The sequence below is a fragment of the Strix uralensis genome, chromosome 11 (genome assembly GCF_047716275.1).
Source record: "Strix uralensis isolate ZFMK-TIS-50842 chromosome 11, bStrUra1, whole genome shotgun sequence".
NCBI lineage: Eukaryota > Metazoa > Chordata > Aves > Strigiformes > Strigidae > Strix > Strix uralensis.
In genome coordinates this window covers 23367775-23393990 of record NC_133982.1, presented here as the reverse complement: position 1 = coordinate 23393990, position 26216 = coordinate 23367775, and the positions used below count along the sequence as shown (strand labels likewise).

At 38.3% G+C, this 26216-nt stretch overlaps 1 protein-coding gene across 1 annotated transcript; it reads left to right on the top strand.

Moving 5' to 3' along the window:
* The first annotated feature begins 4044 nt into the window (after window positions 1-4044).
* On the top strand, window positions 4045-26216 carry AP4E1 (adaptor related protein complex 4 subunit epsilon 1). Its single transcript, XM_074880918.1, has 21 exons — window positions 4045-4246; window positions 4754-4825; window positions 5681-5804; window positions 7955-8028; window positions 9422-9543; window positions 10366-10525; window positions 11026-11192; window positions 11815-11888; window positions 13907-14029; window positions 14119-14228; window positions 14516-14659; window positions 16096-16204; window positions 16317-16462; window positions 17188-17490; window positions 18209-18323; window positions 19706-19841; window positions 20977-21232; window positions 21982-22557; window positions 24037-24221; window positions 25034-25191; window positions 25664-26216. Exons 1-21 carry the CDS (start codon window positions 4085-4087, stop codon window positions 25822-25824), a joined length of 3477 nt encoding a protein of 1158 aa, XP_074737019.1. The 5' UTR covers window positions 4045-4084; the 3' UTR covers window positions 25825-26216.

The following is a 26216-nucleotide window of genomic DNA, read 5'->3' as shown; positions in this document are numbered from 1 at the left end:
CAATGAAAATAACTTTCCAAAATGCACTGATAACCCCAGAATCCTTACTTATAGTCGGGCTCCTATTCTTGGAGCTGTACCAGAGTTAGGAATTATAGGATAGTTTGGATAAAAACCTTTCAAGGATAGTTGTATGTAATAACAAAATAGCCTTATTTTTACATTTCCTGGTGACCTACAAGGAAAATGACTATACTAAAGAGAACCTTGCCTCACTTTGGAAGCACAGAAGACAAGCAGCTGCCACAAGAAAGGGCAGAGTAACCTCTTCCCCTGCCATCTTTAGCATATATATATACACACCCCAACAGGAATCTCAAAACTACAGAGGAAAACTAAAAAATCAATTCTTACTGCAGCGTGGCTTGGTATTCTATCCCAGCTTTGTATTAATTCAACAGTTCATTGCCTATCTGATGTTCTCAATGTTTAAAAAATGTGTACTCTCCCTCCATTTAGCCTTCCTGGTATTTTCTTCTATACCACTTGAACATTTACTGCAATGCATTGTAAACATGCAGCCATTTATAGGACTCTACACATTTAGTCATTCAGACAAAAGTCACCATACAATAGAAAAGCAGTAAATGTATTTTAAACATGCTGAAATCAAGATAGCTGTAAAGCAGTGGGATCAGAAAAGGAACACTGGTGACGACAGGGCAAAGAAGTTGTTGATTAAAAATACACTTATTGATGTGATGTGTCTACATACGGCTTTTTGTGTAGAATGATATGTCTGATTGTGTTCAAATGTGTTTATTTTACATGACATGCTACTGTTTATGTGATAAATGTTTCCATTTATGTGAAATATTTTCTATACTATTTCCCAATTCCATACCGTTTGTTACTTCCTTAGTGCTAAATCGCCTCCTACCTTGCCAAGCCTCTCTAACAAGAAATGATGCAGAAGGACTCTGCAGGGGCTGGGACTGATGGTGGGGAGAGAATTCAAAATCTGCCATCATCAAAAGAGTAGGACTGCAATGGCCACTCTAGTTCTTGGAACTGCAAGCAAAGAAAACACGCCAGGAAAGCCAACCCTGAAACTTCAGACGCAAACCACCTCCCCGTTGATGAAGACACACACAGAGGCAACCAACTCACAGACACTTGCTGTGACAGGCCAGCCCAGAGCACACCTGCAATGCCATGCTCTGGTTTTGCACGTGTGGCCCGCTACTCCTTGCTAGTGCGCTGGTAAACTTGTACAACATGTGGCAGATAATACATAATCTCTGCTAATTATGACAAAATATGTTTAATCATCATAGAAAAATGATCGGGTAAAAGTGCTGCCTTTGTTTCCCACTACATCTCTGTTTTCATTTGGCATCATCTACATCATCTACTACTACACATTCCTCTTCCCAGCGCAGAGACAATACGGTGAAGAGCATAAGCTCTTCTATTTTGGATTCTGTTTTGGCTCATACACAATCAACCCTTTTTCTATTCTAAAACTATTTATTTCCAGTGATGATTCATGAGCCAGAAAGAATACCACTTGCCTATGAGATGCCAAGGAGAACTTACAGGAATGGCAATTAGAACATTTTTTATTGTGGTGAGTGCAGTTGATATGAAGCCTAGAGAACTAACTGAAACACAGCCTTTCAGTGCTATTTTTGCAGTTGTTTTATAACCACACTTCAAGGTTTTTCATCTAGCCGATGAAAACAGAAGGCAGATGAAAGCAGAAAAAAACCCACCAACCCACCATCCCACCTTGCCAAGTTTATACTTAGATGATAGACATTCCTTACTTTTGTGGATTTGCTTTTTCCACTGGATCTGATATTATGCTAAATGATATACTACATATTCTAGGGCTTAAAAGGAAAAAAGAATGTTGAAAGAGTTACTGGTGATCTTTATGCAAGGCATTAGATTTATCTATAATCGACTGACAAGGTCATGTATGCACATGTGTGTGCACCATGAATAGTCCTCTTGATTTCAATGCAGTCATCAACAGTATGAGAAATTAAACACGCACAAGCCTGAGGGCTTGTACTCTACAAGTCATTTTACATAAAGCATTTATTTGTACACCACCTAAGGGGAAGAGAAGGACTTCAGACCCTAGAATCAATAACAATAAAAGAAAAAAGTCAAAGCTACTGAGATTTGAGCATTTATTCCAACAGCTATTCCTATGCTTGTTGAACTTAGCTTTGCAAAGCTTACAAGCTTTTCTAGCTTCTACAACATAGTATGTCTTTACATGAGCAATTCTTAAATGAGATATTCTTAGCCAATTCATTTCATAAAATGAACTTTAAAAATTACCAGTCCAAATCTTTCAACTTAGCTTCAAGGAAATACCAACTTTTAATACTTTAAAAACTACTATTTCAGTTTGTTCCTATTTGGCTTTTTTTCTGATAATAAATCAATATATAGCTTTGAACTACAGCATGATTTTCTGACCAGACATATGTTGGAGATGGAGGGATACTTTTTCCTTGGAAACACATAGCTCAGAAAGGATTACTTCAGTTTCTTCCCCACCCTTTCTAGGAAAAAAAAAAATCACCTTTCAACTGCAATACAAACCAGAAAATGTCAAGTGATTTTGTTTCAGAAAAATATGTGTAACTGGAAAAGGCCTATGTGGGTTTCTAAAATGGAATTAAGCATCCAAAACTACATAGATACAGTATTATTTTAGTCTGCTGTCTTTGGCAAGACGATTGAATTGGATATTTTTTTTTTTTTAAGTGACACTACACTTTTCATAGGAAAAAAAGTGAGAGGAAAAAAATTCTGTTAAGTACAGTAAAGACCATCTGAATATATCTTGTTGCAATTCACTAAAGATTTGGAAAGGCACATCCTAGCAGATCAGGTAAACACGTCTGGGTTTGGTGCACCAAATAATGGAAGTTATCTGGCACCCTTCTTTCCCATGCTCATTGCCCTGCTTTGCCGGTGAATGCCCAGTTCCATCCCCGCCACGCAGCCCTGCGGCAGCCGTGTACGAACCAGAAGGGATGTCATGGTGTCAGAGCAGAGCTGAGATACGGCCTGTGTCTGACAAACAAAGGAGGAGCTTTTTCTGTTAATGGAAATCACTCCTCTGGGCACCAAAGGACCACAAGTAACACGGCCTCTGTTCATTTAGCATCTGCAACTACTCCTGTTCAGCTACGGTGACATAAAACTAACCTTAATTTGAAAGGCACAGTATTACAAAATGGCAAAAGTGGTATCTAAAGAGCCAGAAAAAGCTGTAATCTTTAACCTTGTAAATTCACACCTTATGTTTCACGGGTAAGAAATCCTTCATTTCATTTGCAAGAGCAGTGAATCCAGAGGTAGCTGCCAGGGGCTACGTGGTCAAAACCTTCCCAAGACGCCAAACCCCTGCTGCCAGGGGAGCGGGAACCGCCTCAGGAACAGCTCCTCCGGGAGCCTCTCGACCAAGCCCAATCTCTAGATGTTCCCACCCATACTTTAATATTTCTCATAAGCATCTACAACCTCGTGCACTACTCTCTTTCGAAACCCACCCTGAAAAGTTTTTGTGATGCTGACAAAAAAAAAAAAAAGAGCTCCCGCGGGCAGGAGGGCGGTTAGGCCGCTCCCGCCCCCCACGCCCGGGCAGTGCTCCCTCAGGGGGGCACCTGCTCTTATCTCCACGCGACCCGTGACGGGCAGCCCGCGGGCCGCAACCCCCGGAGGCCGGGCAGGGGCCGCAGTCCCCCGCCGCCGGCCTGACCCGCTCTAGACGCTGCTTCAGCTCCACCTCGCGGCGCAGCCGGCGCTATCGCGGCCACGGCAGGGCCCGCTGCCCGCTCTGGAGGGAGGGCAGCGGCGGGCGGGCGGGCAAGGCCGGGGACCGGGGAGCGCCCCTCGCACCGCCGCTGCCGCCACCCCCGAGGCTCCCGCCCGCCCCTCACGGCGCGGTGCCCCCTCAGCGCCCGGGGCGGGAAGAGCTCGCGGGGCCCGGGGCCGCCCCGCCCCTCCGCGGGCCGTGCAGCGCCCCCTGCCGCCGGGCGGCCCCGGCCCCGGCCCCGGAAGTGCGCGGCCTGGCGCGGCCTTTCCCTTCCGGGCGGCGGCGGCGGCGGGAGCGGCCATGAGCGACGTGGTGGAGCGGACACTGAGCGTGTTGCCCGGGCTGCTGGGGCAGCACGACCCGGGCGCCGGGCCGGGGGGCGCCGGTGGCCCTGGCAGGGTTTCGGCCACCTCCCGGCTCGGGAGCCTCATCCGGAGCATCACGGCGCTCACCTCTAAGCATGTACGGGCTGCGGGCGGCACCCCGGGGCGGGCCGGAGCGGACCGGGCCTCCTGCTCCTCCTGCCGCGTCGCAGCGGGCTGGGGCTGGGCCTTACCTCCCTCCCTTCCCGGCCTCCGGGGGGTGAGGCGCGGTGCCGGGCTGTGGTAGTGCCGAGCGCTGTGGCGGTGCCGGGCTGTGCCGTGCCGGGCTGGGGCCCTCAGGCGCGGTGGCGGGGCGTCGGCCTCTCGGCCGCGGGGCTGGGTCCTGGGGGGCTCCGGAGCCCGGCGGGAGCCCTCAGGGCGGTGCGTGTGCAGGGGCTGCCACCGGGTGTGGGGTGCGGCAGCGCGGCCGCGGAGCGGTCGTTGCCTTCAGGGCCTGAGGCGAGCAGCCGGCGGGTACTGCCGCGAGTGAGGCGTACGCGGGCTTTGAGAGGACTCCGCGGGACTGTTAATTGACGTGTCTTGGGCTTTTGCATTATGTTTTGCCTCCAGAGCTTATGCGAGATTGAAATAAGTTAAATTTTTCTAGGAAGAAGAAAAGTTAATCCAGCAGGAGCTAACCAGTTTGAAAACAACAGTTTCGGCCCCCACCACGACACTTGTAAGTTCTGTTAGTTGTTACAAGCTATGGGAACAGCAGAGCAAAGGTGGAGAAAAACAGTGTTTGCACTTTTTTTGCCAGGTGGAGTGTACAAGTCTTCTGCATTATAGATATTTAATTGTCAGCGTTAAAAGGTACCAATGTCTGTGGTTTTGCAGCACAGTTAAAATAGCGAGGACACGGTGATTCTGGTGTGAATAAACTGTAGACATATGGTGCCCAGAGTCAGTTATTCTGTAGTTTCTGAAATAAAGGAAACCAAAAAGCTAGGGGTTGAACTGCTCCCATCAAATCACGTTCTTTGCACGCTGGTTTTGTTCTTAGTTGTGTTGTGTGAGAAGCTGTGCTTTGTTGTATCCACTGTTGCTCATGTCTGAGTTGCAGGAGTTGACGATATATTCTGGTTTGAGTTAGTTAATGCATATCTCAGTCCCATGAGTGAGAATTTTGGAAGGGAAAAATAGTTTTACCTCGCACGTAGTGAAAACCCATCTGAGGTCAGTGTAGTGGTTGATAACAATTTGCATTAGCAGTGTGATCATCAAACACTTTGGATAATTAATATTTTTCCTGTTGTAATTAATCTACTGTTGATCACATGCATGCTAATAAAAACAAGATAGCATCTTTAAGGTTAGTGTATGGGGAGTTCTGCTCTTACAGTCAAAAAGTAATACTGGCTCACAGAAGAGTTTTATAGCAAAGCAAAAATTACGAGTCCCCTGATTTTAGAAAACGTGTGTGAATGTACATATGTTTCTATCAGATAAAGTCCTCTACTTCATTAGAGCAGTGAAAAAGGGGATAAAACATAGCTGACTTAAAATTCTCAATAATTCATTTTTGGTATTTCAGAGACTGATGAAAGAATGTATGGTGAGACTCATCTATTGTGAAATGCTGGGGTATGAGTCTTCCTTTGGATATATCCATGCAATCAAGCTCGCACAGCAAGGAAATCTTTTGGAGAAAAGAGTTGGTATGTGCATGGAGCTGTAGCCTTAATATTCTCAAACTGTATTTTTAAAGTTTCTTAGGATTTATGTAAATCCTAATGTAAATTCATGTAAAAATACAACTAACTTAAAATGTTCTTCTACTTTCTTGGTCTTGTTTCATAGTCTCTCCTCTGAAGATAACTAAACCCATAGTTTGTGATCTGCTCTGTATCTGCTTGTAGAACAGAAGGCAAGGGAATTTAATTTATTTTAAATCATCAGTTCTTTCATTGTTTTTGATTGGAGCACCAATAAACAAGTAATTACGAGAAATTTTGTTAAAAAACACATCAAGCTGAAAATGAGTTTGTCAGGTCTGATTTCTTTAAGTACTGTAGTACAAGATTAGACAAAGATGTTGATGTCAGACATTTGTCAGACAAATATTTTCTGTTTTGGTGCTTGTAGGATTTTTTTTTAGTTTAGAAACAGTTGTAGGAAATGAGGCAAATAGGGAGATCCCTATAGCATAGGTGCAGAAGTTCCTGAGGAAATCTGAAAGGCTAGTTCTTTGAAATTTCATGCTGTTGTGATTTCCTTGCCTGCTAGTGTGGCTATTAACTTGTTTCCAGTAGATTGAGTTTGAAGTAGCTGTCAGCCTGTCTCATCTGGAGAATTTCCTTGCAGTTGCTGATTCAACTGCCTAGTGAAGACATTTCTTCTTGTTTGCAGAGAAAATGGTTTAACTCCAAGCAATACTATGTCTGCATACAGAGAAGGAAGGCAGTGTCTTGCGGGATATGCTTGTTTGATATCCTTTGTTTGAATTTCATCTGGATCATCTACTGAAGTATTGGAGTTTCTGAGAGAATGCGTTACAAGTGGTGATTTAAAGTTGCTTTATCCCTGAGTAATGAAAGCCAGTGCGCAGGTGCTCTGGTAGGGATTAAGAAATTCTGTCTTCACCAAACCTGGGAGGGCAGGTGGTAAGCTGTTTTGAAGAAAACTTTGTGACCTTTGTAAGTGTCAAGAACCAATGTTTCTTATTAACCGGTTTGAGACCTTTCCATGCTAGGGTTCTTTTTAAGAAGGCTTTGGTGAAGCAGCATTTTTGTTTGGTTGGTTTTTATTTTTAAATGTAATGGCTTAAAGTTCTCTGGACACGAAGCGCCCTTAAGCTTTGATCTAGTAAAAGGATGTGTGGGGGTTTGGGTTTTTGTTGTTCTGCAGTTATGTATGATATATGAGGATGACCTTGTCTGTTTTTGGTGCAATGTTCCAAGGTTTGTATTAAGGAATTGTCAGTTGATCCACGCAAGATGGGTTACTCTTTTACCCAGTGTGAGCCTCAGTGAATGAGAGCGAACTCCATTTTTGCAGGTGTGCTAAGCTGATCAAGTCTGTAGTTTCACAAGCAGATAGATCAATCTGATAGCGCAGACGATACAGTTATTTGTATCTAAGTTCCTCATTTTGATCCCTAAGCCCTGAATGAACCAAGATGTTTTTTAAGACCCATCTCTGTAATACAAATATTGTCATGAGCTGTGGCACACCCTCCCTACCCCCCACACTTTAACTCCCTTAGTTTAAAAGGAAGAGAGGTCTTGAAGAAAAAGGTTTCTGGCAGGTTTCTTTCCTGGGGTTCTGGAATTGTTTCTTCCTTGTTAAGAAAGAACAAGGGAGTTTTTGGCATAGGATGGTAGATTTACCCTTCTGTATTCCAAGTTGAATATAAAATTTATTTGAAATGGAACTTTTATTTTTTTTTTTAAAGAGAGAAACAAATATAAAGAAGTGCATTTGTGTTGTCTAGTAAGTAATATACTTTTCTCCCTGCAGAGATGATACTAGTATTCCAGGAAGTGACTTTGCATGGCACTCTTGGCTGCTCTTTAGCTATAACAATATTGTAATGTCTCTCATTTCTCACAGCTTATGAATTCTTAGCTGTTACTTGTTGGGCTTTACTGCAACTTAAATATAACTGGTTTGCCTGGAAATAGAAGGAGGTTGTCTGCTCGTGTCTGCTCGATATTTAAAACACGAGCAACTGTCATCCAACAGTGGGGTTTTTTGTTGGGTTTTTGTAACTGTTTGAGTTAACTCTTCTTGTATTACAGACAATCTTAAGTTTTCTATCTTGAAGATACTGCTTGAAAGTAGTAATGGAGGCTGCTATCTCTTATAGGTTACTTGGCAGTTTCTTTATTTCTACATGAAAATCACGAACTGCTACTTCTACTTGTGAACACAGTTGTGAAGGTACAGTGTTTTTGGAGGTCTGGAGGTAAACTAAACTTGGACCAATTCTTCCTATTCTGTGTCACACAACATCTAAGCTATGTACTCATTAGTTTTCTCTTGCTCTCTTAGGTTGATGTTTCTTTGGTTAACAATGAAAATTTGAAACGGCTTTCCCTGGCTTTTTAATTTAATTTTGGCATTCCTGCAGTTGAAGCCATATTTTTAAATTTTCTCAAAGAAGATACACCATAAAATTTTCTTTATAAAATGTACCAATCATATACATTTTCAACTCCAGGAGGAGCCAGGCATGCATATTTCAGTGTAGACTTTTGCTTTTAGCTGACAGCAGGTATCTGTTTGGCTTCTTTGAGTTCTTTTGGTAATTGATAGAAAGTGGAAATATACTTTGGAGTGACACTGAAAATCTGTTACCTAATAAATAGATGTCATCTCCTGTATTACTACCTCTTACATGGAGCAGTTATGACTTACTATAACTTTCTGTGTAATGATTGCTTTTATATTAAAGTAGGCCAAAGTCACGTAAATTATAGACTGAAAGTGATGCTTATTTTGTTGCAATTAAAAACTGTTTTATAGTCTTTAAAAAGCTGACTTGAAACTAGTAAGTATATAAAAAGAAGTGAAAAATGAGAACAAAGAACTAAACCAAAATGAGGACTACAATCTATCTGGGACAAACGGCCAGAGCAAATAATCATGTCAGCTGGAAATCTTACATGTTTCATTTGTTTTGAAAAATAATTCTAGTCTTGTATTTCATGATTTCATCCATCTTTTTGTAGTTTAAGATTACAGTGAGCTATATCAACTATTTTAATTATATTTGGGACAGACTGTGAATTTTTATTCTTTCTTTTGTAGAACATTGTGTGTAATTTGCATTCGCTCTTAGGGAGTAGGTAATGTCTCATTTTAGTGTACAAATATGTAATTGGCAGTATAATTAAGCTTGCTCTTTTTTAATTCTTTGGGCTAGATCAAAGTCACTAGAGAGAATAGTGTTGAATTCTGTGAGAAGTGACTCATCTCACTGATTGAACTAGGAACTCACCATAGTTTTGCAATCATCAAACTATTGAAGTAAACAAACATTGATTGTAGCTCTATTTGTTGATCTCGCATACGTTTAAAATACGAATGTAGTTTTGTAACACAAATGTGAGAAGCTGCTTGTTCCTTCTTCCTGTATAAGAGATAAAAGAACCTGATTAGCTCAGTGAGAGCTGACACTTCTCAAACACAAGCAGACAACAGGACGTCTGGCACATCATGCTTGCTGTAGGTGGGCTAGATCCTGACCGCTTGTGAAAGATTTGGGGTATGTCTGTGCAGAATTTAGAAGTCTAAACATAAACTTACTGTCTTATTTCAATGATTGTAACAGGACTTACAGAGCACTAATCTAGTAGAGGTGTGCATGGCTTTAACCATTGTCAGCCAGATCTTTCCACGGGAGATGATTCCAGCTGTTCTTCCCCTAATAGAAGACAAGCTCCAGCATTCTAAGTATGTATTCATTTACAGAATTTCAAGTGGCGTTGTACGGTTGAATTACTTAATTTTGTAGGTAGTTTTAGTAAAGTGGTGTTTTTTCTCTGAGTTGTTTTTTCTAATTGTTAGCTCAGAAATTTGTCCCCTCCTACCTTTTCTCTTGGATTCTTGTCTCATTCATTTGCAGTCTTGACTGAGTATTGGATCAGTATTAAGTTTTTCATAACTGGTTTTGATAAGTAAATGTAACTGAATTTATCTGCTGGAGTCCTTTTTACAAGTATGTGGATGAAGAGGTGTTTGTAGAGTAAGTGGAGAAGCAGATGAAGATCCTTGATCCTTTACTGATACTTTTTTCTATAAAGCTATTTATAGAAACCGTGTTGCTAAAAGTGTATCTGCAGATATCAATACCCTTGAATTGTTTGATTCTTAATTTATAATATCCCATTCACAGTGTTGTGTTGATTACAAAGGGAACTGCAGAATGAACTAATTCTGTAGCTTCTAGACAGGTATTTTTTGGAGCTGCACACATGACCACAACAGATTAGCACTGGCCAATTTCACTGTTTATTTGGTGGCCATTCTTCTGAATTGCCAATCTGCTGTCAAACCCTACTATGCTTTTAAGTTTGCTTTGTCACATCCTCACTTAGATGGTATTTGCAAAGACGTGTATGTTCTCATCTCTCTCCAAATCATGAAGTTCTGATTGCTGGCAACATAATTTAACATTGCTGTAGAAATAACAAATGCAAGTTGTTTTGTTAAGACAAGTACTTAAAATACACAGGCAGCTTCATTTTGTTCTGTGTAAATCTCATTTCTCTTCAGGGAAATTATCCGCAGAAAAGCTGTTCAAGCTTTATATAAATTCTATCTTATTGCTCCTAACCAAGTTCAGCATATTCATGATAAATTCCGGAAAGCCTTATGTGACAGGGATGCTGGAGTCATGGCTGCTTCTTTGCATATTTATCTTCAAATGATTAAGGTAGGCAAAGAATTAGGAGCAGTATTTGTGGTTTGTTTTTTTTCATTTTAAATACAGTGTACTGTACAGAAATTTTGCAGAAGAAACTTACTTGTAATCATTAGAAAAGTTAATTTATGTGATCATGATTATCTGTGTTGTGTTTGTTTGTGCTAGCTTGCAATGTAGCTTGACATACCCACTTCTTGCGTGATCTGAATGCTCAGCATTATTGACATCCTTAGCTAGAGGTTCTAATTTCTAAGTGTGTTAAGGGGTTTGCTGAAATGTGCGTGTATTTGAATGTTTGCATGAAATTTGAATGTTGCCTTCAAGTTACATTCATTCCCTCTGCAAATGTGTGAGAAAATAGCATAGGTTTAAAGTGAAGAGCTTACAGATGATTTAAAGAAATGAAACCATCAGTGTAGGTATTTTGATCTTATGCCAGCTGTGGATTATTTTTACTTTTGAGGTGCTGTATCAAAATATTTGAATTGTATTTCTTTTTCATTATGTAGGAAAACCCATCTGGATACAAGGACTTGACTGGGAGTTTTGTAACTATCCTAAAGCAGGTAGTGGGAGGAAAGCTCCCTATTGACTTCAACTATCACAGCGTGCCAGCACCATGGTTACAAATTCAGCTTTTAAGAATATTGGGGCTGTTAGGAAAAGATGATCCAAGGTAACCAGATATTTCTCTGTAGTTAATGTTTAGAAGGTACAAAGAATACAGGCGTGACCTCTACCTCATAGACAGCTTTGTTTTGTTTGTTTGGTTTTTTTTTTTTTATAAGAGGATTTCAGTGTTGAACTTCTTTCAATTTCTTTATTTGTTATTAACCAATACAGTGACCAGATACTTTTTAAACTGCAGAATTAATTACGTAGCTTCTGGATTGGCTAAACAATTTATTATTGTGGAATATGCTTGAAATACATTTTTGCTAGGACTTCTGTTACTAGGTTACCAAAGAATGTGTGAAAATTCAGAGTAAAGATATTTTAAATAGTGGTGTTGTTTTGTGAGGACGTGGTTGTCTTTGATCCTCTTACTGTTGATGTTTTGGGGTTTTTTTATACAAGCAGTGAGGGAAGCGTTTGCAGCTTTCAAAAGAAACATTTGCCATATCATAAGAATAAAAACATCTTGTTAGCTGCCGTTTAGAAACATGTTATAGAGCTCTTGCATGTTAAAGCACACATGTGGATATGAATAATTTGTGTTGCAGATTTCAATACTGCTGTTTGGCAGAATAAGACTACATGCTTGTTAGTGATACAGATATATTTTTTTTTTTAAACAGGACAAGCGAATTGATGTATGATGTTTTAGATGAATCTTTAAGAAGAGCAGAGATCAATCATAATATTACATATGGTGGGTATGGTTATTTTATGTAATTATCAGTATTTGGAAAGATTGAAAATGTGAGTAGTTGATCATGCTAAACTACTTAGCAGTATTTCTGAAAAATCTAATTGTATTCTTAAATGTCCAACTAGTAAATTGTAAAACAAGTGGTACGCTACTGTACAGCGCAATTTTTTATCATTGAAGTAAAACATTTTTATTTCCTGGGAATTCATCTTGACTCAAAAGCTTAAAATGTTTGCATTGTCCTTTGCCCTTAAATACAGAAGGTCAGCTTCTTCCTGAAAGCTCTTATTGAACATTGCTTATGTTGAAAAAAATGATAAAAGAAAAATCCTAGTGATACAGCTAGTTTATTAGCTAGTTTAGATCTTCTTTTCACTGGCCTGAGAAAGGCAATGAAAACTGTGCAAGAGTGACAGCATCAGTTCTACACAGCTGTAAAGGGTTTTTCCTGCAGCCACAGTTAATAAAATTACACCTCCAGGGTTCAGTGATAGTGGTGCCTGCAAAAAGATATTTTTGGCACACATCTCAATTTAAAATTTCTAGAAGATGGTGGGCGGCTATGTTAATTCCATTATGTTCTCAGAGAAAGCTGTATTTGTTGCTAGAACAAAGCAAAAGGAATAATTGCACTGTGAAATTTTTTCTAATAAAAGTTAAGCAATTTATTTGGATTTTTCTTTGCCTTCCCCTCCCCAGGTCTTAATACCTCCACAAACATCCAGATCTGATGTTCTAGAACCCTACATTAAGAGCTGCCTCACTATTAAAAAAACCCTAAAGCCCCCATAATTTTGTTGTTACAGTAAAGCCTCATAGGTGTTGCCAAAGTACCTGTGCTAATGGAATGGAAAGGAAATTGAGACTTTTAAAAAAACACTGAGGGGGGAGGAAAGGAACATGGCCCAGAGCTCTAATCCCTACTTGATAGATATTTTGTAAAGCATTGTGTAAGCTTCACTTGCACTAAAAAGGGGAGCTTTGAGGAAGACTTTCTGTCAGTAAATAATAAATGAGGAAGCATCTGTCAGATGTTTAGTGTATTCAGTGTATTGCTTTTATTCTTTTAGGCAAGAACATACAAGATACTGGGAGGTGTGTTGCCTTATAATGCAGACAATTTGCACTTGCAATTGCTAAGAGTTAAACATTAAATCTGTTTTAAGCACTTAAGGAGCCAAAATGGGTGGTATATTATGATTTATACAAGGACATAGATTTTAGGTGTATAGTTTTGTTCACATTTATAAACTTTCGTTAATGATCCCAGACAAAAGAAGAATGTAATTCTGAGTGATTACTCTTTCTTACACCAAGTCCTTCATTATTGCATATTTCTTGCTTCTTGTAGGAAAATGAGTTGTTAGTCTTTCTCAGATTTAGTTTTGTAATGCTTAATAAGAGTAGGTGGGTAATTCAGTTAGAGATTGAATTACAAGAACAATTGAAAATTACATCATGATTTTAAATGCGAGTTAACTCAGGGAGAGTGACTTGGTCTGAACCTTTGCCTGAATTGTTGCCACAGAGAATTAATTACTTTTTATGTGTTGTTCAGTTTACTTCTAGCTTTTTCTCAAACAACTGCACAAAGTTGGTTTTATTAAAGTAAGAATGTTCTGTGGATGATTTTGGCTGTTGGTAGTAGCTAAAAAATCATGAATTATTGAAAACTATTTTGTCTCGGGTCCTTTATAGTTGCCCATTGGCTTTCTAAAGACCATCCTAGCCCAGCTCCCTGAGTAGGAGACTTCAAGGTTGGAAGAACTTTAAGGACAGAAAGTTGTATGCACAATTGCAAAGCCTAATAAAAAATATGTATATTATAAGAGGTAGTCCTTCATCCTGTTTTTACTTATGTCAGTAGGTACGCTGCAGTTAGATTCAGTGGGGATGGGACAGCACTGCAGTTCCTTGATACAGTCAATGAGCTTGTTTGCTTCTTAAAAATGTTTGCATTATAGAAGTATTTAAGATACATTAATTACATGTCTTTTTCCCCCCCCCTCCCATTGCAGCCATCTTGTTTGAATGTGTCCAAACAATTTATACAATTTATCCGAAATCTGAACTACTTGAAAAGGCTGCCAAGTGCATTGGAAAATTTGTTTTGTCACCCAAAATTAATTTGAAATACTTAGGTAAGGATACCTGATTTCATTAAGATGTTCTTAACTTGGTCATAGTAGTATACATTCTCTTATATCACTTCCAATTACTTATATTCTAGGTTTAAAGGCTCTGACCTATGTTATCCAGCAGGATCCTAATCTGGCACTTCAGCACCAAATGACAATAATTGAATGTCTGGACCATCCAGATCCCATTATTAAAAGGGAGGTCAGTGAATTTTTAAACATCAAAAATTAAGTTAATTTTTAAGATGGGTAATAGATTTTTCTAAAATGAGTAGCGTAAAAGGCATATTATGTCTCAGCTATTGTGAGAGAACAGTTACAGATAGCATTAATGTGACAGCATATGTAGATAAGCAGTGTGTTTCATTTAAGACTTGCCAAATACAGACAGTTGCTCAATTTGGCATCATACTAAAGTGCTTCTGTTTGCCTGTTTCCTTTTTTGAGTCATCAGAGCCAATTAAATACATTTTTTGCTTTCTCTTTCAGACTTTAGAGCTTCTCTATAGAATTACAAATGGACAGAATGTAATTGTCATAGTTCAGAAGATGCTTGACTACTTAAAAGAAAGCAAAGAAGAATATGCTATCATCAACTTAGTTGGCAAAATAGCTGAACTAGCTGAGAAATATCCTTTTATTTTTCTGAACTAGCTGAGAAATATCCTTTTATTTTTCTGAACTAGCTGAGAAATATCCTTTTATTTTTCTGAACTAGCTGAGAAATATCCTTCTATTTTTCCGAAACTTTGGAGTCGGAGCTCAGGCAAACATAGCATTTATACCTTTCAGAGCATCTTTCATGATCTTTTGAAGTGTTACAGCTGTGCTTTCCATGCTTTCAAATGGAAAAAACATACGCAAAGGAAGATGCATACAGCAGTGACCACAGTGTTTCTTGTATTTCACAGAGAGAAAGTAATGGCACTCAAAACACTTGGCTTTGGAGTTTAGTATTAAAACCTTGTGTTTTTAAATTAAAACTTTGACATCTTATATTATTGCATGGAGATGCCTCAGTGCTACATTGAGTGCTGTTCTGTAATTGGAGTGATCTTCCGATCGGGAGAACTCTTTGTTGGTGTATGGGTTTTAAGAATAACACGCTTTCAGAGAAATAAATAAAAGATTCTTTAACTATGCCAAAAAGTGATGATTGGGGATTTGGCATCTGGTGGACATTGCTGTTAGACTCGCCATTGCCTGATTTTCTGTATGTATTGTCTGATAATTGGAGTTGTAAGCTATAACAGAGAGCTGCCTTACCATCCTGTTTGTACACTGCTTGGCACAGACAGTAGTGTACAAAAAAAGCTGTGCTGTCATGCAGCATGCAAAAAGAAGATAATATTTCTGTACTGTTGAAAATTTCCATTCAGTGAGTGCATTTTCAGGATTTGAAGGAAGGCAGAAGCTAACTTCCAAAGTTAGCAAAGGCTGATCAAATCTTAAGTGTATAAAAAAAAGCAATGCTACTTTCTGTGGAGTACTTAAAAATCTATTGTTTTTCAGTACATTGACAGCAAAACACTGCTGAAAAGAACAGCTAGTCTATCACTGGTCAAGTGATACTGGGTAAATCAAAGATTATGCTGGAAAGCTAGCATGGAACAAGTGTGAGCTTAAAATACAGTAGGACAGGTTTCCAGAGCTAAATCCTTGTGTGAACATGTCTGTTCCTACTGCGTGAAGTCTACTTAAACTCTTATTTTTCACTATAACATTTATTCATGCACAACTTAAGATGTATTGGTTGACAAGCCAACAAATTACACGTAATGGATAGCTGTTTAAGTTCATGCACAGGCTTTTTCAACAGGGCAGTAAGTTAAGGCTTCTCTGCTTGACCGCCAGTTTTCACGATGTTTACAGGAAACCCTTTATAAAAGGTACAGGAATATTTCCTCTTCAGTTAGATTGAGCTGATATTTGAGCATCAGACCCCAGCTTACCAAGGAGAGCAAGGTGGGTAGCTTATTTATGGACAATTTGTTTCCTTAGGAAGCACGCCAAAAAAGAAGGGAAAAGTTATGCCTTAGCACTTCATTCCTTAACATCTGGACACATATGCCCCTGACAATGAGTGGTTCATCCAAACAATGAATTCTGTATTTTCAGTTGGAGGTGACGTTGTGCATCCTGATATCCCAAACAACTTTCTGAGGCTGTTGGCTGAAGGTGAGTAACACCTTGAATGCTCTGAAGAATTAGACGTGTTCCTTAATCATCTGGCTTTTTTTCTTAAAATGCACTTTGAAATATTTGATGCGAGGTGTTATTTGTGTTTCAGGCAAAGTATGTATTGTTTTCTATCTAGGATTTGATGATGGAAAAGAAGATGATCAGCTGCAGATGTATGCAGTACAGTCTTATTTAGCATTACTTGAAGAGGAAGATGCATTGTATCCACAGAAATTCCTTCAAGTTATGAGTTGGGTAAGGTAGATGCATGGGCAAAATTGAATATGCAGATATGAGGAAACTGTTAAAGGTGGTGATGCTTTTAATAAATATTTTTAACTTTTATTTTTAGTCATGAATATTCTGTTCTTACTTGAAGTCAAGATAATATGCTGAAATCTATTCTTAGTGTGACCTCTTTTAGTGCCCGAGGACTACTTAGCTTGCCATAGTTTGTGGAAAAGCTGACTTGCTCCCTTTGAGGCAGGTGACTGTTGGAATGGCTTAGCAGCCACATGAATCTGACTGCGTGCTGAGAGCCTTTCTGTCTTCATCAGAGTTAGGCCAGATGTGGTTGTGAAATGCATTTTTAGCCTTGCAGGTGACTGGCCAAGTGCTATGCTAGTATTGTCTGGTACCTGGGTAAGCTTCAGCTTCCACCCAAGGAAGAGTCTGCAGTCTGAGTAAATCATGTTTTGTAAAGGCCTAATTGCTATGTTTAGCTTTCTTTCAAGACAGCTGTTTGATTTTTAAGAAGGTGAAAGTTGGAGTTGACTGAGGTAAACACAAAGGTCATTTCAAGCCCTTGACATTTAAAACACAAAATGGTAAAGAAATAATTTAGAACGTGTTTAAATAACAGGTTCTTGAATGTGAGGTGGATTTTATTGTGTTGCTATTTAGTACTACATTCTAACTTCAAAACTGAAAGCGCTGCTCTGCGTGTCTAAATGCATATTTTGTCTGTTCTTTGTGAATAGGTGTTGGGGGAATATTCCAGCCTTGTTACAGATGTTGATCCAGAAGTTATTTTGACAAAACTACACAGTCTGCTGAAGAAGACCTTTGTTACTTCTGAAACTAAAGCGTGGATAATGGCTGCAGTCACCAAGATAGCATCACGTACCTCCTGTTCAAAAACAGTTGACAAACTAATCCAAGAATTCAGCAACTCTCTAGATACCTGCATGAGACAGTATGCCTTCGAATTGAAGCATCTGTGTGAAGACAAAGCACTGATGAAAAACTTGCTTCCCTTTGATGCTAGTTGCAATGACATGGTGGTGAGACAGCTGCAATGTTTAATCTTCACGAACCTCTTTGTAGTTCGAGGGGTTGAATATTTTGGTAAAAAAGTATTTTCAAAATGAATGATATTTGACTGTTCTGACTGTTGCCAGTTTTTAGTCTGCTTAAAGTGAGTTTTCAGAAACATACTTTTTCAGGCATATGTGATGAATCATAATGTTCTATACTGAAAGTTAAAGAACCATGGTGTTTAGTTAGTAAGCTGGAGTAGCTTTTAACAAACTTATTATTTCATACGCTGGTTTATTTTTTTTGTTTTTAAAGACAAATTAGGCCTGCTTTAGTGATATGGTACTGCTTTTTAATTTAAAGGATTTGTCTCCTGTCTAGAAGCTATTGATCTTGACACTGAAATGTCCATAATAAATGATGGAAAATACTATTGATATTGCTGAGGTTTTTGAGGGGAGTATTTTTAATTCAGTATTTTCATATAACGGTAGGATGAACCATTTTGGGAAAATTCCACTCTGATTTTTTTCTTGTTTATCTAAAAAAAAAAAATGTGGGGGAGTTTAAGTTACAAATCTCTAGCTCAAAGTCTGTTTCAACAATTTCTGATAATACAGCAGATTTACTGGTAGATATGGGAGATGAGACAGAAGATCTTGATTTGTGTATTCTTCTGGTAACATCAGACTCAGGTATAGAAAATATTTTTATTGCTTTCTCACTTTCTTTAATCCCATTTAGGTAGATGCTTCCTTGTCTTTTCTGGATGGGTTTGTGGCTGAGGGACTTGGTCGTGGTGCAGCACCATATAAGCCTCATCACCAGAGACAAGAGGAGAAACTTTCTCAGGAAAAAGGTGGCTGTTAGTTTACTGCACTTAGTAAATAGCTGGTAAATTGCCTGATAAGTACTAACAAACAGTCTAAGTGTACTGTTTATATTCTTTCTTGAAGTAATGTTATCTTAATACATTTCTTGTCTGTAGACTTTAAGTTCAACTTAGAATTTAGTTACACATCTGTCTAGTATGTAGCTGTTCATTTATCATAGGTTGCTGTTCTGAAAATGTTTTACTATAATCTCTGCTGGTCTATGGAATTTGAAATTCATGGTGATTATTAAAGCGAAAGCAAAGGATTCCTGACTTTACTATACTGAGCACTTAGTCTTGCCTGTGGAGTTATAGTTTGCAATAACAACCATTGTGGACTTATGACACAAATCTTACATTCCTTACCTAGTGTAGGTATGTACTTTTATTTATTTAAAAATACCTGAAAACTGTAGCTAGAGTGCATTTTTTTTATTTGCCATAGAAATACTCGTTTACTTTATTATAGCCAGTCACATAAAGATTTCTTTTAGACACTTCTGAATGATTCACTTTGAGGTTGGAAAGCTTTTCTAAAACATTCCTTAGCTTTGCTTTACTGCTGAGGAATTAGAAAAATGAGTCTTGTGCAGTGCATTATCTACAACTAAATGATTATTAAATGATTATTTTTTAAAAGCTTTTTTTTTTGATTATGCAGGTTAATGCATACTTTAAGCCTGCTAGAAAATTCAAAATTTTGGTGGAGAAATGTTGGACAAGGTCGAATATGTTGAAACTGAATATTCTAAACTGTTTTTTCCGTGTGTGTAAAGCCTAATGAGGGATGCAAAGGAGAGTCTGCACTCTGTTTCATATGTAACAATGACTGTTTACGTTACAGTCCAAAACAATTTTTAGAAGCTGTTTAAGCTACATTTTGATTCATGAAGCATAACTAAGGTGGCTGGTTCTGAATCCTGATTTGCAAGTCCTGGTGAAAATGATTTATCACCCAAGGTGTCGAGTATGTTGGCAAAGCAGACAGTGATGTATGGACATAATGCTGTGGGCTCAAAATGTTGTTTAGGCTCATGAACAAATGGAAGAGCTCACTTATTTAGATCCAATACAGTACTTCTCTCTACAAATGCTAAGCATTGGCAAATGTTTTAGTGATACGCTGTAAAGTCACTATTTCTGTTTAATTATGGTATCTAAAAACAAACACCAAATGAATAAACGTTTCAGATAAATCCTCTGTCTAAAAAAACTTGAGACCAGAAACATTAACTTTTAATGAGGATAGGATCCTGAATGGGAAGCCTGAGAAGTGCAACAGTACAGCATATCTTTTTTCAGAAAATAGATTTCTTTCTTACCTTTTTATGCCTCATTATAATTCTAAGATTCTGTCTGTCTTGCAGCTCTGAATTTTGAACCTTATGGATTGTCATTTGTTACAAGCGTGTCCTCATCTGGTGTCACCGGTAGACAGTCCCCCACTGGTTTATCTTTTGGTTCTGATACCTCTGGTAATAGTGCTGAGACAGGGCATAAAGAGTGAGTTAATTTGTGTTTGAAATGAAGTACATTTAAGCCTCTGTTCTTGTCAGTGTCATGTGTCTTTGCTTCTTCATTATGTGGAACTAAAAAGAATACAGTTGGACTTGGAAACCTCTTACCATGTAAAAACAAATACAAATGGTGTCTTCTTTGAAATAACTAGAAAAAAGCTATTGCAGTTACACTTTTTCCACTTTCTTCACAGACTACAAATTAAGTGATAGTTAACGTGGTAGAATTGGGACAGGATTACCTGATGATTACATGATTAAGTTTTTTTTTTTCCTCTGGCTTCCTTATTTTTCTTACAGGCTGTGCTTACATTTTATGAGCTTACAATAACGTACCTTTTAAGGAAACTTTATTAGATAAAAGTGAGACTAAGATTCACAATGTAAGATACTCCTTAAGTTTTAGAACACTACAGATAAATTCCACATCCATTGTTTCGTACAAATTAACAACTATACTCTAGTACACAGGAAACCTTGGAAGCGTTTTCAGATTGTTTAACCAGTTGGTGTAAGAAAATTTGAGTGAGGCTTTTAGGTGTGGGACTTGCGTCATTTTAGCCTGAGTCTGTTGAATGAACCTAGAGTTCAGGGGCCTGAGAACATGAACACTTTTCGTAAGAAATACTACATTCTAGGTCTCTTCTAGTTTTCGGCCTCTTACATTAACTTAAACTATTTTTTAAGGAAAAAGCAATAGAACTATTTAACTATACTTGGAGATTCCCAGAATCTCCTGGGGAGAAAGATAGATAACGTGTTGCTTGTATTCACTTTTAAAAAATGATTCAAATACATTATAAATGTAATCTGAAACTCTGTAAGGACTTGGCAAGCACAGTCTACTACTGGCTGCAGGTGTCTAATGCTGTCTTAATATAGACCTGTACTTAGGACTATATGGCTTAGTCCAAGTTTGCATTTGCAGGGTGTTTTAAAAGTAGTGCATGACACTAGTAACATAGAACTTCATGCAGATGTGAAAGTGTTTATATTCCACTACTTGCTGTGTATATCAAAGTACTAAAGTTGTGAATGGTGTTTAAAGTCGAGCCTTGGTATGTTTTTAGGAACATGATGTTCGTGCGGTTGATCCTGCTTTGTTTTGTTTGCCATTTTAGGACAAATACTCTGAAACTTGAGGGAGTACGCAAGCTGTGGGGAAAAGAAGGCTATCTTCCAAAGAAAGAAAACAAAGTAGGAAAAGAAAATGAGCCACAAACTCTTTCTTGTGGCAGCTTATTAGCAGGACAGGTGGGTGAATCTCCTGCATTGCCATCTGATCAAGTTGCCAGCCTCTCTGAAGAGGACAAAGAGAAGCAGCAGTTAGCATCAACTTTGTTTATTGGGCTGGGATCAAATGCTGGCGTCAGTCTGGTAAGTGGTTCTTTTGAGACTTACTGTTTTAAAGTTTATGTATTGCCTTATTTACAATTGCAGCTATTTATATGTAAATGAAGATCAAATTAGTGTTGTGGTAAAATGAGGCAAAAACCGAGTCATTGGAAAAACTATTGAAAATCACTTTTGTAATCTGATAACATCCAACCCATTTCAGGTTCTTAAATTACTTGATGAAGCAGCCTCTGGAGCAGTTCTGATTCAGTAACTAGAACTTCCCTCTGTTTACATGTTGTGCTTCAAGTTTTAGTCTCAGTCTTCCCTAACAGCTGTTCATTGACCCAGCTTTGCAGAGCTATTGGTGTTCACTTGGCAGTAATGCTAGAGTTTGATGCCCTATGTCAAGGTATGGTAATATGAAGAGCATTAAAGAATTCACCATTAGGTAATTTTTTTAAGACTGGCATTATCATATTAGCCAGCTCAAATCTTACCACTGGTTTAACCATAAAATGTTTACCTATCTTGCTTTTTAATAGGAGCTTTTAGTTTATGTTTTAGAGAACCTAGAGTCATTCTTGCATTACAGGCTAATCCTATATCCTGTAAGAAATACAACAAAAGCATGTTTCTGGATCCATTAGAATGTTTGGAATCTATCTGCATTTGTCATCTGAATTGATTCCTTGGTCATTATTTGTCCTTGTTTCATGCTGTTAACAGTAACACAGCTGATTGCTAATAACTTCCCCAGCCTTTTTTTTTTGTTTGTTTTTGTTTTTCAGATGGGGAAAATGGACACAACTACTCAGAAGTTCAAAAGAAAATCGAAGATAAATGAAACTCAAAGTAGTGAGGAGGTGTCAGACTTCCAAATTAGTGCTGCTTCAGATTTTGGTCCCTTACTTGATACTGTCCCTATTAACATGGAAGACTGTGAGGGAAATACACACACAAGGTTAAGAAAATCCTCTCTGTGTTCTTCAGATATTGTAGAAGATAATTTAGCATTTGAAACACCTCAGTCCCTAAAAAAATCTGGGCTGGATGAGAGACTTTCAGATAGTAGGCTGTCACAGTCATCTTTGTTTGCTGATAGTAACATGGAAATTTTTCAGCCTTCTCCAAGTGCTCAATGTGAAGGTGCCAGTAAACCACCGTTGGTCCCTTCCTTACCGGAAGAGTTAGAAGACCTCGCTCACTCTGAAGTACTGGAACTTTGTCAGAATGATGCCTTAGCTCTGCATTTATGTAAGGTGTGGACAGATGACTCTCTGTTGCTCACTGTTTTTGTTTCAAATAAAACCACTTCTGCACTTCATGCTGTGAATTTAGTGTTTGAAGAAGCAGAATATTTTCAGGTAAGAAACTTTGTTTCCGTTATATTTCAAATTCACTTGGAACTTCTTGCTTTTTGTTTGCAATTAAGTGTCTAGTATTTGGTTTAATGTAATGGTTATGCCTTTTTCCCAAAGCATTTCTTTAAAACCTGTGGTATGGCCATTACATCCTAAAGGGTAGCGAAAGAAATCTCAATTCTAAACTTAGTGTCATTTGGTATAAAAGTTAGCATCACACTTTTTTAATTCACTTTGATTTCGTTTCCTACTGCTTGCCTCTATATAACAAATATTTTTTATGATTTTTTCAGTTCTGAATTCAGCTGCTTCCTGGTGTTTAAGACTGAATGCAAACCTAACCAGTCATACTTACAATGGTATGACTTGAGTAGTTGCCAAAGAAATCGCTGTATAACTCTTTTTTGTCTGGATGTGACTGTGAGGCTTGTGCATTCATTTGTATTTATCTGATAGGCAGACATGATGCAGTTTGTTCCTTCACATAAAATTTGTGTAAACTTGCTTCAAGTTTTGTAGGCTGTTTTAATTTTTTTTTTTTCCCCCCCCAAAGACATCAGTCATATTTCATTCTTGTTCTCCTGCATTCAGTTGATGGGAGAGAGGAGTAGGTCAGTTTATTTTTTGACATCAGCTACATCTGGGATTTAATTGTGGTTGGTAAAAGCTTGAAACTTCAAGTTAAGTTTCAAAAGTCTTGAAATGTCACTTAAATAATTGAAAAGCTATTTCGGAATTGCCTGTTGGCGTGACTATCCACAGGTTTTGCTGAAAGAAGCGCTGAATTATGAAACCTTGGAGACACTCAGCGAGTGATAACTGGATAAAGAGAATTAAGCAGAATGTTTCTTTTAGAATTGACTTAAGGAACTGCTAATTGGTTATGAAGCCTCCTTCCTTTCCATTTCTGGCTTGAATCAAACCTGTCATTGCATTGATAGAAAGTGGGCATCTCATATCTAGTTTTTCCCTGTAATTCACTTAAGTTTCCACACAGACCGCTACCACAGAAAGAATCTGCATTATTAGTTTGTATGGAGAGGCTGGGGGCTGCTGAGTAATCTTGAAATTATCCTTGTTATTAGGGACGATTTCCCAACTTCTTGCTTTCAACATACAGCTTGGGGTTTGTTGCAATGTTGCTTGCTCTTGTGTATTAGTTTATTTTGGGACTGAACTACAGGATTCAGGTTCTTGGTGATGAGCAGTCATTTTGGGGGGGGGGGGGTGGGGAGCCAGTTGACAGAAAGAGATCAATTTCTCCAGTGTTTTAGTTCTCATAGAACTTCTGTAGATGTTAATGATTGATTTGTCCTTGATGAGAGCTGAGAAATGGTAGCTATGTTCACTTGCCAAAAAGTCCAAGAAACACCAATTGAAATAAAAGGCACTTACACAATTTTATAGCTGTATCTTAGCCACTTATTCAACTTGACAGCAAGACTTATATTCTATATTCCTTTTAAAAAAAAAAATATATAGATTTTGGAGAGTCCCACCTACCAGTTTCCTGTAATTGAAGCTCAAAGTGTGGAACGTTGCCAGAAATGTGTGTGGATGGACAAAATCTGTACACAGGGAATTCTTTCTGCCTCTGTTCATTGCCAGTCAGAGATGGAAACTCGCCTTCAATTTTCAATAACTTTATCATTGTTGGACTTCATCAGGTAAATAAAATAAGCTGCACTTTTAAAAAATAAGTATTAGACAAGGGCAGGATAATTTGGATACTGATTATGAAAATGTAAGGCTTCATCTTGAGCAGCTAATCTGTTTGAGATGACTGTTAAAGATAGTAAATGGTTATTTATACGCTTATGAAAAAGGGGCAAAGTTCCAGGAAGACGTATAGAGTCACTGAGAGTATTGATGGTAGCTGCAGGTTAGAATAGTCTTGAACTACAGAATGTGTTTCTGAGGAGGCCAACAGAACTGAGCGAATGGAAGGGCATGCTGTTTTAAAATATGGCATGACATAAACATGTCAAACTGAAATAAGTGATTTCAGTACAGAGACCCATACATTATATGAAAAGGCTGACAACTTTTTCAGGAGAAGAAAGCTCATTCTTTATATTTTTGAACACTGCATTTATTTTAGGAGTAGAAAAAGCAAGTGTTCTTTTTCCAGTAGAATTTTCTGTTTTATAGTGAAATCCACCTTGCTTTCCATAATAAAGTCTGCGTCTCATTGAACTTGTTTAATTGCTTTCAATGAGCAGATGTCTCAAGGCCATTCACTTTGGTCTTCCTTTTACATAGAATAATGTATTTTTTTAAAATGTAGAAATCTAAAGCAAGGAATAGAAACTTTTTAAAAAATGTTAAACTGGGAAGATAAGATACAGGTTGTTTAAACAATCTGTATCTGCTTATTGCTTGCTTTATTGTTCAGTTTTTTTCCACACATGATTTTTTGGGAGACAAATATACTTTGAATAATGCATTTTGCTAAGATATGTGGTAAACCTATTTTTAGGCCAATGGAAATGACTACAGAAGACTTTGGGAAGCTGTGGTTATCCCTTTCCAATGATGTGAAACAGAATATAAAAATGTCATCTTCTCAAGATTCCCTTTCAGCAGCTCTGAATACACTGCAACAAAAGCTGAAACTCCATCTAGTTGACACTATAGGTGAGTGGAAGTATACGGTAAGGTGGCTCACAACCTATAATTTGTCCCGGGAAGATAAGTGCATGGAAGCAGGTATCTTAGAGAATTTAAGGCAGGAAATGTTTAGCAGCATAGTAAACACAGGCTTGTTATCCTGTGGACTTTATTTGACTTACTCAGGGATGCATGTGAAGACTGATGTGAAGGAACAAGTGTACAGCAGACAATAAATTCTACAAGGGAGCAAACTGTTGCACTGTGAAGAGTTTTGGACAGGACCAAGAAATGGGAATGAAGCTATATGACATAGGAAGCTGGGATTGCATTCGGGAGGCATGGTTTTGGGTGACGTGTTAGAGGAGTAGGGGTGAGAGCAGAAGAGAACAGCAGAAAGGGGGTTTGAGAGATAGATACATTTTTTGTGAACTATACTATAGCTATTGTAATTTGTTAATTGTTACTTCATTTCTTCTGTGGCCTCTTTTGTTTTAAGGTAATGAGGGAATACTGGCGTGCCAGCTGCTTCCATCTGTGCCCTGTCTGCTGCACTGTCGTACTCACTCAGGGATGCTGGCTCTGTGGTTCAGATCGCCTTGTTCTGCTCTTCCAGATGGTTTGCTTTATCAGTGTCAAAAGGTGATGGAGGAATCCTAGTAACAGTAGTGCCTGCCTTAATCATTTGGTGTGTGAAAAGCAAATCAAAGACTTGCACAGATAATTACCAAAGCTAAATTAATAAACTGCTGCTCAGAAGTATTAAAAGTTTTCTTCCAACTGGCATATGTCATGTGGACTTGAGGGGAAAGAACAGTGACCTAAATTACTCCTGCAAAAACATGCTCAGGACTGTACAGTGACTAACAAGCAATCCATTAAAGTATTGTTACCTGTTTAAGTGAAATGTATATTTCTTAATTTTGTTGTAAATGACTGAAAGTATTTATTTTTATTATGCAGCTTTTATAGATGCCAACAACTATTCCTCATAGCAACTACTTAAATATGATTTTAAATAAAACATATCTCCATTATGAGGTCAGACTTGA

Coding starts and splice junctions, on each gene's coding strand:
- AP4E1 (XM_074880918.1), top strand. CDS start 4,085: ATGAGCGACGTGGTGGAGCGGACACTGAGCGTGTTGCCCGGGCTGCTG. Junction 5,805..7,954: donor TCTTTTGGAGAAAAGAGTTG/GTATGTGCATGG, acceptor TATCTCTTATAG/GTTACTTGGCAGTTTCTTTA. Junction 11,193..11,814: donor TTAGGAAAAGATGATCCAAG/GTAACCAGATAT, acceptor TTTTTTAAACAG/GACAAGCGAATTGATGTATG.